The sequence below is a fragment of the Euprymna scolopes genome, chromosome 38, assembly GCF_053919585.1.
Source record: "Euprymna scolopes isolate OS-2025 chromosome 38, ASM5391958v1, whole genome shotgun sequence".
Lineage (NCBI taxonomy): Eukaryota > Metazoa > Mollusca > Cephalopoda > Sepiida > Sepiolidae > Euprymna > Euprymna scolopes.
Genome location: NC_136519.1, coordinates 34467158 through 34485884, shown reverse-complemented (window position 1 = coordinate 34485884; position 18727 = coordinate 34467158). Strand labels below are relative to the sequence as shown.

The 18727-nt window shown below is 34.4% G+C and overlaps 1 protein-coding gene across 1 annotated transcript in view; it reads right to left on the bottom strand.

The window, feature by feature from the left end:
• Window positions 1–18727, bottom strand: part of LOC145263130 (pre-mRNA-processing factor 17-like) — a 268376-nt gene that overhangs the window by 60462 nt on the left and 189187 nt on the right. Inside the window, exons 7-9 of the mRNA XM_080120076.1 lie at window positions 11621–11835; window positions 3472–3619; window positions 480–595 (exon numbers count right to left, since the gene is read on the bottom strand). Of these exons, the coding sequence (XP_079976202.1) occupies window positions 480–595; window positions 3472–3619; window positions 11621–11835 (479 nt within the window). The remainder of the gene's footprint in view (window positions 1–479; window positions 596–3471; window positions 3620–11620; window positions 11836–18727) is intronic.

The following is an 18727-nucleotide window of genomic DNA, read 5'->3' as shown; positions in this document are numbered from 1 at the left end:
GTCTGACGGCTTGAGTTTGGTTTGGTTGTTTTTCGACATATCAACCCTTTTCAGGTTATTTAATGACGAATCCAGTAATTTTGACGAAAAATCTTTTAATAGAATATATTTGTTTTTTTCAAGTTGGTTTCTATTCAACCCATAGTTGGGACCCTAACAGGTACTGCCACTCCGGGTCAGAGTGGACCTGGGAGCAATGGTAATTAAGGGGTGGCTCCACACTCCCCAAAACCCGCAAGTTGGGGCCTTATCATCGGATATAGTTTAAGGTCATATCCAGGACCTGACTGCTTGAGAGTTCATCAGAACGTACATTATTTAGTTTGTGTACTCTGAGACTTTATGTTTGTATCCTGTTTTTAAAACACAACTCTTATATTGTTTTATTTTTTGTTTGCACCATCCCCAGAATGCACAAGGTTACCGATTCTGAGCATTTTCCCGACTACATGTATTCAATAACAAACAATTATACTTACGCAAACAATCTTCTTATCAGAAGTTCCGGCCACAAACAGGTTTTGTTTGTCTTCGTCGGGGTTGTACTTTATGCAATAAGGAACTTTTCGACTCGTGAAGTGACTGATGCATTCACCTGAGGAAAAAAAAAATAAATAAATTAAATAATAACTGATATTAATCACCGTTTATTAATCACAGCTTTAAAAAGTTGACGTCCAAACCTACCTCCGGCCACATCTTTTATTTCTCACAAATATATTTTTTAAGAAGTTGACGTCCAAACCTACCTCCGGCCACATCTTTTATTTCTCACAAATATATTTTTTAAGAAGTTGACGTCCAAACCTACCTCCGGCCACATCTTTTATTTCTCACAAATATATTTTTTTAAAATATTTATCTGCACTAGCATGCCACCCAACTTGTCATAAAATATGTTTAAATATGATATTTTAATTCATGCAGATTTCATATTTATTATTATAGAGCAAATTCTTTATCGATTATTATATTGTACCTAAGATATAGTCGCGATTTCCAAAGTAAAAATATATATACATAACTTGAGTGCTATCAGCTAGAATCGATACCAAAACATATAACCTTATTTGTTACACTTTGAGCCACATCCACACGCATTTAAAAAGTTAGAAAATAGCATTGTTCAACATATTAATGTATATTTGCGCATGCGTAGGAGAGCAGTTTAAGTCTATTTATGTCTAACAAGTTTCAAATTTTTTTTTTTCAATTTTGACTCCTTAGCAGCTACTTTTACTGATAAAATAATGGAAACACCTAGTGAATTTTGTATTGATTAATAGGTGTTTTAACCTTAAAAATTGAAAAAAGGAAAAAAAAAAAAAAGAAAAGAAAATCACCAACATTTTGGTTTCATGTTTTCAGCAAGATAGGAGTCTTTCTGGCATGATCCCAGGAATGTCTACAGGACCCTGGAGAGGAAAGTATGTGCTGGTGCAAGAACCCACCCCATCATCCTTTCCAACACTGGTCATATCTAGATAATTCAGTTACACTATATCATATACTAGCCTAGGTGCCCGGCATTGCCCGGGTGTTTGGAGGTATGCGTTAAGCACTAAAAAATAAAAAAATTCTGGTGTTCTGACATTCTTGAATTTCTTATGGCACTCAAAAATTGATGCTCGATTCATGCAAGATGGTCCAAAAGCAGTCTGAAGCATTCCATATGTTTGTTTGGCATATTTTCCAAGTTTAAAACAAAATGTTATTTCACATTGTTCTTCTAAAGTGTCCTCACATCCAGGTCACATTTTTTAAATTTATCAGCTGTGACAATCAGGTTTTAGTAGAGTGTATTCCAATTCCTGCTGTAGCAGTTCATTTGAACCTGAAATCATAAAAATTGGCCAGTAATGATGTATAGCAATAACATACTGAATTTTCAAGAGTCTACGACAATTTTAAATGCTTGTACAAAAAAGTCTAGAAGCTTATTTAAGGCATCTTGTACCTTCGTTTTTATTCAATTCTCAATGCATGATAAAGAAAACTTGGATTCTTATCCAGAATTAATCTTATATTAAAAAACAAAATACAGAAAAATCTGTATTATATAGATATACTAGCAAAAGTACCTGTCTTGACTGGGTTCAAAAACAGCCTACAGAAAATGGACTCTGATTTATTAAAGTATGATAGGTTATGAAAAGGAAGGGTTGTAAATTTGGGTTGAATTTGGGGGTATCAAAACCAAAACAAAATATGATGAAAGTAAAAATAAAATAGATAACACCCATAATTTATTATACCATACCTGTTCACACTGAAACACTTATCACAATATTCTGCGGATCTATATTAAAAAAACCTTGTTAAACTTTGTGATATATTTCCATTCTATGGAGGTCAGGTGCGAATGAACACCCCATAATTTTATTATACCATATTTCTTCAAACTGAAACATAATTATCAAAGTATACTTACGCAGATAGATATGAAAAGTCTTTATTAAAGTTTGTGCCTATTTCCATTCTATGGAGGCCAGGCGTGAACGCAGACCCCACAATTTTATTATACCATCCCTATTTAAGTTAAAACATACTTTAAAAAGTATTACTATGTACATTTATATCAAAAACACTTGTAAACATTTTTTTTTAATTGTTAAATTTTTTATTTCCATACTCTGTGGACCAGGTGCGTACGCAAACCCACAATTTTAATGAATCATCATTATGCCAGATCAAACATACCCATTCCTGTGTCTCGATACATCTTCTATCATTATATGTGATCAGTTTTCTATAATAGTCAACGATATAGGAGCCTATTTGTGACCAGACCCACACACAGACGTTCAGCTTTATATTATAGATAACAAAATGAAAATGTCATATTCCAAAAATCAAATAGTTTTTTTTCTTTGATCAAGTATTTTTTCTTTTTTTTTTTACAAATTTTATGAGGAAGTGAGGACAGAGTGTCTCACTCTGCCATCTTGAATAAATAAAGTGAGATAACTCAATTTGAACTTCTGGTGTTATTTTGTTTCTTTTCAGCCTTGTAACAATTTACAATATAAAAGAAAATCTACTTGATCAATTTACATGATTTTTGGAATACGATCTTTTTGTTCTATGAAAGGTAGGTATTTAGGTATTTATTTGCTTCCCCACATAAGCAAAATGTGACACAAGGTCGGCTTTATGTGAGGTGAAGGGGGAGGGAGGGGAAGGGGATGGTACATATAGGGTTGCCCCTACATGTACCAATAACCAATTGCCACAAGGGCAATGGTCACAAAGTGCAACATCTGCCGGAACAGATACTACACTTTGCTCCTAGCAAAAGTACGCCAGAAGTTCTATGAAAGGTATGTGCATCATAAAGATTTTTCTGTATTTTTGTTTTTTTAATATAGGGGAAATTTTAGACAACCACCCAAAATTGTTACAAACTCTTAAGTTATTGTTCTGAAGCAAGGTCGGATTTCTAAACTTGTATATAAAACAAAAAGTACTTACCAGTTTCTGTATCCCATAATTTGCAGTACCTGTCATAGCCACAGCTGAGGAAATTCGTCCCATCATTGTTAAAACAAACATCTCTCACAGCCTGTTTGTGCCCAAAATACGTACGTACACATCGACGTTGGTTGTAAACTTCCCATATCTAAAAGTTGATGTAATCAAAGCAAAATCAAATATTTGTGTCAAGTATTCTAGTGGGCAAGTTAGCTAGTACATGATTAACTTGTGCATATATTAGTTGGTGGGTTAGGAAACAGAATCTGTAATAGACAAGGGTAAAAAAAAACGCTCAAAATCATAGGATAATATGTCTTTAAATAGGCGGATATCATGTCAGATATGTGAGACAGAGGATTCTAGGAGAAGAATTTGTCAGATTATGAAACGCAAACGGTTGTAGACAATGGTCAAAATGTTAGCAGGAGTGAGAGAAAGGAAGTGAAAACAGGAGAAGTGACGTTATACTTTATCAAGTGATGTGTTGATCCAGATTATTTGGATTATATTCGGACTATTATTCTCATCTTGAGTGTTATTTTCATATTTTGGCCAATGTAACCTTCGACTTTCTTCAGCCCTATCTTGTTAGACTCGGGAATCTGCACACAATTTCTAATGGAACTCTTTATTTAATCAACCGGGTAGCTTGCTCTTGTTCCGTCAGCCATGACCGAGTAGAAGTAATTCATAATTGTATTTTGAGTGTCGCCTGCACTGTGTGTGTGTGTGTGTGTGTGTGTGTGTGTGTGTGTGTGTGTGTGTGTGTGTGTGTGTGCATGTTTTTTAATCTAATATTACTACATTATATGAATGTGAGAAATGATATAATTATTTCCACAGTCAAACAATGTTGCAGCTCACATGAAAGCCAAAGAACTGGAAGTCCAAGACTTGATTTTCATTCTCATTAGGGCTCATCAGTTAGACACATTCAAACTTAGGTTTTGAATCTGTTTTTTTGGCTTTCATATGAGCTGCAACATTGTTTGACTGTGGAAATTATATATATATATATATATAATTATAAAAAAAAATAAACGTGTTTGCAATGGATTGAAAAACTTGTTGGGAATAGTTGTAAGTGTCTCTGAGGAGTGACTGGATGGAAGATTTACAGTTCTATGGACGAGAGGTAATTGTCCATCCTTTAACGAAACAGCTGTAAGAGCTTAACGACAAAATAAGTGAATTTCTATGCATGTAGGTTGTGATTTTATTCAATTTACGTATAAATATATATATATATATATATATATTTATATTTATATATATATTTATATATATAAGAGCAAATAGTTAATAAAACATGTTAAAAAACACTTTGAAAAAGAGTTAAAAACATATTTAATCTGAAAAGGAAACACTTAATAAGTGGATAGTCCTTAATCCGCTGAGTTTCGAAGAAATACTTTCCTTCTCATCAGAGGGTAGGAATTAGCAAAATGCGAGATCGGATTTTACATACAAAAGTATTGATGAAACTGCAAGTAAGTCAAAGATCTTACTTGATAACAAAAAGTGAAGCAGAGGGAATATGGTGAAGAAAAAGGTGATTTCACGTGAATGGATAGTCAGGTGAAAGGTAAGGTATCCATAACCTATTGTATATAATTAATTATTCCCATATTTTGTTAAATTCTATGCTAGAGTGAAATAACAAGCTAAGGTCAATATCGTGAGAAAGAAAGTGAGAACAAGAGAAGTGACGTTATACATTAACAAGCGATGTATTGATCCAAATTGATCTAGATTATTTGGATCATTCAGACTATTATTCTCATCTTGAGTATTATTTTCAAAATGTTTCGGCCAATGTAACCACCAACCTTCTTCAGACCTATCTTGCACAACTCAGGAATCTTTCCATAGAACATGAGAATCTGCATGGAATTCCTAACAGAACTCTTTAACAGGTAACATGCTCTTATTCCATCAGCCATGATTGGATGATAGAAATCCTAAGTAATTTGTAAAGATCCGTGGCATAACGGATAAAGTACTTAGTAAAATTCAGTTACAAGCGAGTATTCTGGAGGTTGAAGGCTCAATCCTCAGTATGGACGATACGAATGATACAATTGCAAATTACTGAAAACTTCTATTTCGTTATGGCTGATAGAACACAAATAAAAAAATAAATAAAATTCCATGCAGATTCCCAAGTTTGACAGAAAGATTCTCATGTTCCACCAAATACACATGAATAAAGTCAAATATTAGATTGATTGAAACATTATGAAAATAACACTCAGGATGAGAACCATAGTCCGAAGAATCCAAATAATACAAACAATCAATCTTCATCTCAAAAATTCAGAAATAAAATGTGTTGATATTTATAAACAAACACGTAATCTTCAAAAAGAAAAACAGTTGTGGAGTCTGAGATTTTGGAAGGAGTTGGAGTCAGAGCCTGGTTTGAAGATGGGAGTGATTCTATAAAAACATTTTCATGTTCTACCCTACTTTTTAAAAAAAGTTTGTTTTTTTTTATTTGGGAGTTACCATTTATCAAGGTTCACAGGCCACTCAAGGATAAGAGTTAATGAATGTAAGCAGGGCTCTATGGACAAATTTATCTGTAGTTGACCTTTGACAACTAAATATTTTCATTTACTATCGAAATAGAAAAGTTACTAGCCAAACCCATATGATTTTTTGGAGTATGACGATTATGTACATAATAAAGTTTTTGTTTGTATTTTTTTTACTAAGTGCAATTCTAAATATACAACAAATTTTATGTTGATACTTGAAAGTATAAACATTCTAATTTCTTCAGACGTTTTTTTTAAACAGCCTTTGTTAAAAAAAGAGTATATTGTTCTATTAAACTTTTATTGTTTAAATAATTTAACTTTGTTCGTTTTATTAAAAAAGAAAGTTGAAAAAATATTTTTCACTCAGTAGTGAGCTTTGGAAGATTGTCAGTGAAAGAAACAGAATCGCCAAAAGATAAGCGTTTCATTATTTCTAGTCACCATTTTGAAAAATTACTTGCAAATGCAACCGTTTCACTCGCAATGTAGAGACCTGGTAAGGTGGTAGTTTAGTAATCGTTAATGCTGTAAATTGGGTAGAATTTGATTATTTATGGGGACGATTCAACAAGAACTTGTTTAAATTGGATTTGAAGGCTACTATGTTGTATTCAACTGGGAAGCAGGCCAGCAGAACAGTTTTCCACAGGCAGTCAGTTCTGGGAAAGAAGCTTTGTTCATGGAATCTGCGTTTAGATTCAGGCACAGATAGAGAGTGGGGGAAATTATATATAATGGTTCTAGCTAGTCAAATGTTTTTTGTGAAAGTTTTATGAGGAGAGATCATAGATTGGAGTTCAGTCGAGCACTTGCTATGAAAAGAGCAGAGACAGGTTCACAACGTCTCTTCTGTGGGAAAGAGGTTGCAGGTTTTGAAGCCAGTTTTGAACTCTATCAAGGCTGAATAGGGCATACCGAGCAGCTCCTGCTCAGATGTGGCAACAGTACTCCATTTCAAGGTGTGTCTGGCTTTTATATAGATAGAGGATTGCATTGGCAGTGAGATCCCTTCTGGAACGGTAGAATGATCCAACCACTTTTCCAGTGATCTTGGCAGCAGATTTGATGTATATGTTCCATTTCAGATCAAAAGGTCAATCCCAGAAACTTGTCAAGACATGGAGCTTCTGCAAGATGAGAGCCATTCATTTCAATTGGAGCATGATGGGAGTCAGAGCTATTACTACTAGCTGAAGGACAGATTCATTCATAGCTTTTCCGTAGCCAGTTGTATCAGTTAAAATGATGCAATAGATCTGACCGAAACAACGTACTGAGTCCATGAGGATAACCATTGCCCCACTTCTAATTGGTGATAATAAAATTAATAGACCAATTAATGGAAATTAGTGAAGGCCTTTCATCACTGACACACCAGCTAATTATGTCGGGTTGGATGGTTTATTTAAGGGCAGTGAACAAGCGACAGAAAATAAGTCATTATGTCAACGATGCCAAGAACTGCGCTAGATATTATGTTTCTGAAATTTTGTAGATGAGGATTGATTATTCGTATTATTTAGATTTTTAAACTCCTGTTCTCACGTAGTGTTATCTTCACAAGGTCTCAATCGATGTAATCTCCGACCCTCAGGTGTATCTTACTGAATTTGGAATTCTTTCTGTCAAATCCATACGGAATTTCAAACAGAATCCTTTATTTAATCCACGGGGGTAGCGTGTTATTGTTCTGTCAACCATCACTGGGTAAAAGTCCCAAGTAATTCACAATTGTATTTTGAAATTCCCCGTACTAAGGATTGCCTTCAATCTTTAGAAGCGTGTAACCAACAACTAAATTTTACCAAGTACTTTATCCACTATACCACGGGTCCTTGCAAATTCTAGAGTTCAAAGATACACCTGAAGAAGATTGGGTGTTACATCGACTAAAATATTGTGAAAATATAAGTCCAAAGTTTCGAAATAATATGAATTGCTTTAGATGTTGAATTCCTCCTTGTAAAGACATTTCAGAAATTATGTTGCAGTTTCAAATGCATGAAGAATATTCCAAGGAAAATTTCAGGTTATTGTCAAGCAAAGACTGCCCCGACACTTTTGTCTGTTTGACTAAAATCAAACGTCATAAAAAAAAAAAAATTGTATCCAATACAGAATATCCCCCCCCCCAAAGTTTTCTTATTTACTACTAGCGAGGGTACCCGGCATTGCCTGGGTATGGAGAGGTGGTGTAGTAAGGAAACCCAAGGGTGGAGAGAGGTGTTTAAAAAAAGTGTTAGTAGGCAGGCAGGCTCATACCCGTAATGCAAAGGAGGAAAAGGTGAAACAAAAACCTAACATCTTAGCTGATGCGTCCATCGCAAAACCGGAAGTTGCGAGCGTTCGAATTAAGGGTAGTCAATCCAACAGAGACAATGACTTGTGAAAATGTCGATGACAAAAACGACCCCTCCTTGTATAAAAGTGTCCACTTGAGGGTGGAGGAATTAATGTTTTTGGCCAATTTTTCGATATTTGTCGTCCAAGAGACCGAGCTTTAAAGTGATACTGATTTTGTCACGTTCCGACAGGTCTGTCGGTAGTTTTTATGAGACATATAAACACACACTCATTTTGCCTTTTATATATTAGACTAGCGGAGGTGCCTGGCATTGCCTGGGTGTTTGTAGGTGTAAAAGAAAGAAGAAAAAAGTTTTGGCAGGAAGGTAGACTCAAACCTGGATCCTTGAGGCGAAGACGGAAAAAAAAGCGTGATAACTTACCTCGACACTATGAAGGCAGTGGAATGAGAGTGCATGAAATTAAACGATTAAAAAGTTATGTGACAGGTGTCTGTAAATTTAATGAGGTCAAACATCACGCTATAGCGTAACAAAATCCCGCACTTAACTTTGGCTGCAAGGCAGTTTTTTTGGTTTTGTTTTGTTTCCCCAAGTTGTTGGGGGAAAACCAGCTCCCCATAAAAATTGGGATGTCCAAATGAATAGCAATTGTCTGATATGACAATCTTCACCGCATTGATCAAAGCTGATTTGCTTTCTGGACGTCCCCGGTGGGGAAGCCAAGGAACCGACTTCGTTTCAATTTAGTTTTACTTTATTTATACAAAGAAGCTGAACAAACATGCGACATAACGAAATAGCGCGAATCTTATAAAAGTCAATTAAAATAAATCTAGACACAACGTCACTTCGCAAATCGTAGATATTATCATCTAGGGGGTATATAAACAGTTCTAAGAAATAGTAACCCCCTCCCCAGAGAACCCCGGCGAAAAACCCTTTGCTGGACATACAAAAATGCACGCACCGATTTTGCTTTTTATATATATATACTAGCGGGGGGTACCCGGCGTTGCCCAGGTGTTTGGAGGTGTGTGTGGTTTTGGGTAAATCAAAACTCTGGAGGAGGGGGGGGGGTAAAATTAAAAAAATAAGTATGAGGATCGAACCCGAACCCTTAAGGCAAAGTTGGAAATTAAAGTGTGAAAAAAAAAAAACATGTGACGTTAACCATTTGGGCAACCGCAAAATACTAATGGAAACACATTTGAATTTATTTATTTAAGTATTAAAAAACAGAATTCACAATTAACACATGGCCGCAATAAAAGTTAACTCTGCTGCTTCTATTCGACCTCATTAATGAGGTCAAATAGAAGTCACGGAATTGCTGCGGGGCAGCGTTTGGGTTTGTTCACCCAACTTTAACTGGCTTTTTTTTCCCCAAGATGTTGGGGAGGGGAAACCAGCTCCCCATTATCCAGATTGAATAGCAATTGTCTGATATAAAGAGTTTGGCCCCACATTGATTAAAGCTGATTGCTTCTGGACGTTTCCCGGTGCGATTGCCAGGAACAGTGCCTTAGCTTCGAATTAGTTTCGCTTTTTATACAAAAAAGCTGAACGAACACAAGATGGGCTGAAATAGCAATAATTTTGTAAAAATCAAATAAATAAATCTAGAGGCGACCCGTGTTCCCAAATCCTAGATATTATTATCTAAGGGGTAGATAAACAGTTCTAAGTGATAGTAACCCCCACCACCCACCGGGAGAAAAAGTCTTTGCGAAACATACATAAAATGATCACACACATTTTGCCTTTTATATCTATAGATAGATTAAGATTTATTGAAATTTAAAAAAAAAAAAACTTTTTAGGAATATTCTGTATTGGATATTTTTTTTTTATGAGGTTTGATTTTAATCAAACAGGTTCGCAGCAAGTGTCGGGGGATTTTGCTTGATGATAACCTGAAATTTCATACTTGGGTTATTCTAAGGACGAGTCAGTTATGCTGGTACGGTCATGTGGAGCATTCACCTTTCTGGATAAACTGTTGCAAAAGCATGCCTGTCTTGAATCCTAGGAAGATTGGCCAACCAAAGAAAACTTGTAATGATTAAACAAGGCCATACAATGTAGAATTCGGTTACTCTTGACCCATTGAACTGTGAGAAGTCGAGAGTGAGCTTCTTGTGTAATGTCAGAAAATGTCTGACCCTTGAACAGGGGAAAAAATGATGACTGTTTGTTTTATAGCATATCAACCATTGTTGGGTTATTTAATGCCAAATCTGGTAATTTTTTGGAAAAAGGTTTTTATGCTTTAAGATTTTTATATCTTCAAATGTTTTTATGCTTTAAGATTTTTATATCTTCAAATGTTTGCTCATAGTTTACTTTTGCTGTCTTGTTTTACGGCATATCAGCCTTTTTTGAGTCCTTCAATGCCAAATCCGGTAATTTTGGAAACAGTTCTTATGCTTCTCAAGTTTTTTCATATTTTCAAATATTTATTCACGGTGTTTGGTTTGATTTAGTTGTTTCGTAGAGGAAAATTTGAAGAACATGATTGAGTTTTGCAAAGGAAAAGGGGAAAAAACAATAACATCAACATTTGGTGCATTTTAGGTCAGGAAGCCAGTATCTTCGGACAGCCTGATCTGGTAGTGCTAGAAAAAAATATGATATTAAATAAATAGAATAAAAAGTACTGTGTGATGACTAGGGCTGTGACAACAGCATATTCTTTTCATTCTTTTGACTCTCGGGTATATATCCAACACAGTTAGACACATTTAATCAACCAAGAACCACATCTGTCTATATAAAAACATATAAGATATTAACATGGTTCCACACAAGAACATCAAAAAGGCTAAATTTGGCCTCAAAAAGGGCAATCTGGCAAGCCTTAGACAGGCCAAATTTTCAAAACAACTTGCAGGCTTGATTGTTGTACATTTTTGTCTAATAAAAAATGTTGAAAAAAATTATTTCACAGACAAAAATTTATAAAAATTATTTAGTTTTATATAAAACACATTAAACATGGCCCATGCAAGAGCGTAAAAAAGGTCAAATTTGGCCTAAAAAAGGCCAATCTGGCAATCCTTAGAAAGGCCAAAATTTCAAAACAAGATGGCAGCCTCCGTTGTTGTACATTTAGTCTAATAAAAAATGTTGAAACAAATAATAAAAATTAAATTTTTTTCGGGTTTTATTTCAACCTTAGGGTCTAATAATGTGTTTTATATAAAAATAAATAATTTTTATACATTTTTGTCTGTAAAATAATTTCCTCCGCTGAAATATACATTTGCCAAAAAGAAAAGAGAGCTGATTGTTAATTACCTTGACTTTGCAGTCCATACTGCATGAGAGCATAAGATGAGATGTTTTTGGAAACCACCGGATGGCAGAGATACCCTTATTGTGGCCAGCCCATGTGTGAATGAGTTTCTTAGGAATGAAACATTTTTCAGGTGCATCGTCGGACCGTAGGTTGACTCCGACGTCTTGAGGAGCATGCAGGAATGAACGTCCTTGGTAGTCAGTGGCATCTTTAACTATAGATAAAGAAAACAAAAAGAAAACATAATATCAATCTTGGTAAAGACATGATTAAATTTTTTTTAATTCTGACAGAAGATTTATCATGGGCGAAAGCAAAAGCACTTGTTTAGCTGAAACCACTATCAATAATTTCCCCACACCCTTTATCTGTGCCTAAACCTAAACATAGATTCCATGAAGAAAGTTTCTTTCTTAGAACTGCATGTCTGTGGAACCATTTGCTTGCTTTCAAGCTGACTATAATATGGTTGTCTTCAAGTCCAAGGTAAACAAGTTCTTGATGAACCATCCCCTGAAGTAATTCAATTTACCATATTTCCACTACTAACAATTACTATGATATTGTCTCACTGACTACCGTACAGTCATTAACCCTTATCCTCGAGTGGCCTCTAGGTCTTGATAGTGAGTGAGTCTTTTTTTTTTTAATAAATAAATAAAAAAGAAACAAAATGATAAGGTGACAAGTTATGAGTAAGAAAAAAATGAAAAAATTTTTCAAGTTTATTAGAGTAAAGCTTAACACTAAAACTGTAAGGCGGAAGAAATTGACATTATCTAGTGATGGGTTTTCCTAACTTCAAGATAGCGTGGAGCCCCTGAGCAAGGCAAAGGTTTTTCATAGAGACCTAACAAGATAATTTCTAAAATAAATATGAAAAACATTAATTTCAGATTTTAACACTAACTAATGATAATATATACAACCATTTTTTTGTTTTTGATTAATCAAAAATTTTTGCATTTTTTGTTAATTTATTTTTGTATTGACTTTTTCATGTACCATCCTTAAACTCTTTACACCTGTAGTTATGTAATATATTTCTTTTCTAGTAAAAAAGGTGAATTATTAAATGTCTGTAGCCATTTAATTTTTTCATATAAAGCGCATTTGGTTCTTTTTAAGAAAGAGCTTGCAGAGCCCCTCAACCTCACTCATGAAGCCCCAGCTCCATAGAGCCCACTTTGGGAAACTCTGATCTAGTATAAGACCAGGTAATTGAAATGTTCTGCTAGTGGTGTGAAGAGAAACGTTTTATCAAATGGATGTTTTGCAGTTGTTGAAACAAGATCTGACAGGAGTTTTTTTTTCCTCCCCAATATATCTTCAGTTTTTACAAATGGAACAATAATTGTAGTATATCATTAGATGGAATTGTCAAATGCCAAATGTGGGGATTTGAGTTGGATGTTAGATATTTTAATAAGGGTATTGTGTTTATATAGAAGACAGGTGTAATTGTCTGAAGGCACAGATTTTTGTGACCAACCCTTTGTTTTGTCATTAATCTTAATTATAGTACTCAATATGTTTTGACAAAAATAGAAAAACCGAATGAAATTATCAAAAATAAATCGTTTCATCCCTATTTCAGAGGACATCTTCAGGATATTGAAGTAAAAATGCGAGAAAAGAAAAAGTCATAGACCATACGAAAAAGAGAACAGTTTTTGAATCCTACCCATTTCGGGAAGGATAAACGTGTGCGTATGGGATATATATATTGGTTTGAATAGGTGTAATAGAGTGCAGACGTACATATGCAAATGCTGAGCAAAGGAAAAGACTATAAAAACAGCTTGTGCACAGACTGACCATTACGTTCAGTACATTCAAGATCATATTCGGAATCACGTTTTATTCAGGAAAGTATCCAGAAATAAATGTCATTGTTACAAAAAAAAAAAAAAAAGTTATTACTTGTTCTATGTTCCTTGCAATGTACCCTGCTACAACGTGTTGGGTCTATATGTGTAACGTTACATAGGAGCTATGTTGTAATTCTTTTTGTTTGTGTTAAAAATATAATGCACCAAAATATTACAATTGTCTATGGTAGCACATCAAAGAGCACTAGTCATCAAGCTTTTGCTGACTCTCTCTCTCTCATGATCTGGAACATGTGGTGCAGTGTTGGAAAAAAGTGGCTTATTACTTTAAAACCTCTAAAACCAAGCTTCTCTCTTCCACCACCAATATACAAATTTTTATTCTACTACAATCAAAAAGAATGGCTCCCATCTTAAGAAAGCCCCTTATTTCAACAAACTCAGAGGACAGACTTTCATTCCGGGCCTAAAATGGAAGACTTTCTTTTTTCTTTTTTTTTTTTTTTACAAAGGAGTCACCACTTATCAAGTCCCAGAGGCCACTCGAGAATAAAGGTTAATGAGTCTTCAGTAGTCAATGGGACAACATCGCAGCAATCGCCAGTAGTGGAAACCTGGTAAATTGGATTACCCAAGGGGACGGCTCATCAAGAACCCGTCTACATTGGACTTTATTTTTTTTTTTAACCTCCAATTTGTTGCTAAGGTCACTGGAAAAATGGTTTGCTCATTTTAACATTCCAGAAAGTACCTGACTTTTTATTTGATCCACTAGTTTGCAAGAATTAAATATATCCCGGGATTGAGTACTCATGCCATATCAAGGAAGGAGTAGTTTAGAGCACTCTCTGTTGCCTAATTCTTGTGAGTTAAACGTGTTTTTAATTTTTTGAAAATGCAGCAGATAACTAAACAAAACATCAAAATTAAAAAAAAAAAGAAATGAAAACAACAACATTATATTTTCAAAATGGATAGATTAGAAGACTGCATCAGTTTTTCAGTTGAAAAAAAAAATGAGGATGGGATTAAAAATTATGCAATAGAGAAGAGCGGAGAAAATACGATCAGCCAATTTCTGGTTTGAATCTCAATGGTTTCTTACTAACTCAATTGCATGCTATAATTTAAGGAGAGTAGACAGTGAATCTTTGGTTTACTTTCAGCAGCTGTGTAACTCTTTCCTTGTTTTATTCTTTAGTCCTCACATTCCAGGAGCAATGTTTTTGGCAAAGAGGGGAGAATTACTGTTTTCTGGGTCAGAATCTATTCCATCTAATAGTTATTGTTGATGAGTTTTTGACCTTGAAATATTATATTTTTAGCTCTTTACATAATTTTCTGTGTCTTCCATAGAATCAAGAAACCAAGAATGCACTTCTAAGTTCTGTTAAACCAGATGATTGGAAACCCCTTTCTTCTTGTCCAAAGAGTGGAAAATATTTCCGCCAGTAAAAGAAATTAAAAACAAAAAAATATTTTTAATCATTCGCCTTTTATTGTGACTTATGAATGAAAATATATCAACTTGGTTTCCATTCATTTAATTCTTTGAATTCACAAATAAAAAAATAACAAAAAATGTCAATGATTAGCACAGATAAAAATAATTAAAAAAAAAAAAAAAAATCAACAAACAAAATCAATGCAAAAAATATATTAGATCAAATTCTTAAGAGACATCCATTCAATCTGCACATTTCACAATGATAATGATATTTCAAGCTGAAGTGTATTAGACTAACTGACCAATGGACAACACCACCCATAGTAATGTGTGACTGAACTTCTGACCAATGAAAAAGACCGCTCTCATAGTGATGTGTGACACACCGACTGACCAATGAAAAAGACCGCTCTCATAGTGATGTGTGACAAATCAGCTGACCAATGTAAACAACCACTCTCACAGTGATGTGTGACAGACTAGTTGACCAATGTAAACGACCACTCTTACAGTGGTGTGTGACAGACCAGCTGACCAATGTAAACGACCACTCTCACAGTGGTGTGTGACAGACCAGCTGACCAATGTAAACGACCACTCTTACAGGGATGTGTGACAGACCAGCTGACCAATGTAAACGATCACTCTCACAGTAGTGTGTGACAGACTAGCTGACCAATGGACAACACCTCTTATAGTGATGTGTGACAAACCGAATAATTAATAGACAAAAGCTTTGAGAGATGCAAATACGCAGCTAAAAAAAAATTCTCACAATAAAACAAGCCAAACAACTTTAACAAGTTTTAGAACTGCTTTTGTGTGCGTTCCACTTCATGATAGTGTGAGTGCGAACGCAATACACCAAAGAACAAGATCTACACATGTCTACACGGCTTTTAAACAATTGCTAATCATAACTAAACAGAAATTGCAAATAGCAACAAAAGCAATAAATCACAAGGCAATTAAACATGATTGTTTTTTTTTTCTACTTTTATCTATACTTAAATAAGTTTATTAATAAGCTGATAAAAATATGCATGCAATTAAACACTTTTATTACAACAATAAAACAAAGAGTGCTCGCTCTGTGGTAGAATTTTCATAAGTTAGTCGAGAAATTTTACAAGTTATGACAGAGCTGCATCAGCAAAATCAAAGCCTGACACTCTAGTGAATAGTCTTTTTTTTTATTATTTACATAGGAGTCACTCTTTATCAAGGCCCGGCGACTACTCGAGGATAAGGGTTAATGAATATACAGTGGTCAGCAGTGTAGTAATCGTTAGTGATGGAAATTGGATATAATTTGATTATTTAAAAGGACAACTCAACATTTTTACATTGGACTTGAAGACAAACATATTGTAGTCAGCTTAGAAGCAGGAAAGTGGAACAAAGTTTCACAAGCGGCCATTTCTTTGTTCATGTAATTTGTGTTTAGATTTATGCACAGATAGAGAGTGTGGTAAATTGTCGATAGTGGTTGTAGCTAGACAAGTGTTTTTTTTGTGAAAGTTTGGCAGGAGGAAAGAGAACCACAGATTGAAACTCAGACGAGCACTTGTCATGAGGACTAATCAAATAAAAAGGATTTGGTGATTCAGAAGATATTGTATGACATGCCAAAGCAAGTTTCGGAAGCAACTTCTAAAAAGTTTGGTAATCAGTCTTCATCTCAATGCAGACCAATCAATTTCTTGTGATAAATCAAGAAGTTGTCAATCATCTCAGCAAAAGAAATCTACTTAGTAACATGCAATATGGATTTCATCCTATTAGGTCAACTACTAACGTATCCAAACATTTCTTTTCAATAAAGCTCTCCTCAGTGTCTTATGAGGTAAAAAATTATAGGGTAATTTACTAAAACCCATGAAAAATAAATTATTAGCAACCAACCGGTTGGATTACATTGTCAATTTAACATCAGTATAAACCAATAGTTGGAAGGTATTTTTTTTATAGAAATCGCTCATGAAGCTACTTTATGTAAGAAGCTTAAAAAAAAAATACCAATTAAATGTCAAAAACTTGCCAACAATAATTGTTAGATGGAATAGATTCTGACCCAGAAAACAGCAATTCTTTCTTCTTTGACAGAAACATCGCTCATGCAATGCTAGGACTAAAGGACAAAACGAGGGAAATGGTAGCTACGCGGGTGCCAAAAGTAAACCCAAGATACATTTTCTACATCCTTTAAATTATGACGTGGGGTCAATTTAGTAAAAAAACCCTTGAAACTCAAATCAGAAATAAATTGTCCGATCATATTTTCTCCATTCTTTTCCCTGACATTTTCAGAATTTTCCATCCTTTGTCTCTGCTTTATCGTTATTTTCATGGCAAGTGCTTGTCTGAGTTCCAATTTATGATCCCCCTTGCTAAACTTTCACAGGAAACACTCATCTAGCTGAAAACACTATCAATAATTTCTCCCACTCTTTATCTGTGCCTAAACCTAAACGTAGACTCCATAAACAAAGCTTCTTTCTTAGAACTACACACCTGTGGAACTCTCTTCCATTTGCCTGCTTTCCGACTGACTACAATATGGTCATCTTCAAGTCCAACATAAACAAGTTCTTGATGAGTCATTCCCCTTAAGTAATTGAATTTACCAAATTTTCACTAACAATTACTATGACATTGTCCCATTGACCACTGTACACTTATTAACCCTTATCCTCGAGTGACCTCTGGGCCTTGATAAGTGGTGACTCCTTTGTAAAAAACAAAAAAACCTGAAAAACCGATGCATTTTTTTTTTTTTTTTTTACACAGTGTTCACCACTTATCAAGGCCCGGAAGCCACTCAGGGATAAGAGTTATTGCAAGTACAATTACGTTAGTGTGGAGATTTGATGAAGTGTTTAATTAAGGGGGCGGTTCATTAGGAATTTGTTAACATTGGACTTGAAGACATCCAAGTTGTAGTCCGGAGGGAAGCAGGTAGACGGAACAGAGTTCCACAGGCGTGCAGTTCTAAGAAAGAAGCTTTGTTCATGGAATCCGCGTTTTGATTTAATCTAATCAATCCATCTTGATTTGATCTAATCAATCCATCTTGAAAATATAATGTTGTTACTTTTGTTTTTCGGTTTTGATATTAATTTTATTCAGTTATCCACAGCATTTTTGAAAAATAAAAAGCACGTCTAACTTTAAAAAAAAATTTACTTTTACAACTGAAAATAAATGATCCTCTCATCAATCAGTTTTCAAAATATATTGTTGTTGCTGTCGAATTCATTTTCTTTTTATGTTTTTTGAATTTTGTTTTTCAAATGAAGAGTTTATTCAAAACACTAGGTCTCCCCAATGATGATGATCATCATGATCTCAAATTAATTTATATGTTAATAAAAATTATTTCATCAAAGATGAGATGAATGTTTAGCGAGAAAATTTCCATGGCAATTGGTGGTGGAAAGTTCAAATATTCCAACAACGAAAATTAAAAATATTTGAAATAACGGAGTAGACTCAGGAAAGTAGGAAAAAGTATAAATGCACATAGTATAGAATGGTGTAAGAAGAGGACTTATGGAATAGAGGGAGAAATTTGAGCCACTTCCTCTATAGGTTATAACTATGATGAAGATGGTGCTCCTAGGAATAAATGTAATGCTTTAATATTACAAATTAATGTGTCTGCAATGGCGTTACATAGTTAAATAAGGTAATAGCTATTAGCGTAAACATAATAATTTTTTATGTACTATCTGTTGTTGTAAACCTACAGTATTTTCGTCTAGTGGAGAAAAGCTGTGCCTCTTTTATTATATACAAGATGTTTGTATTATTTAGAATCCTCGCAC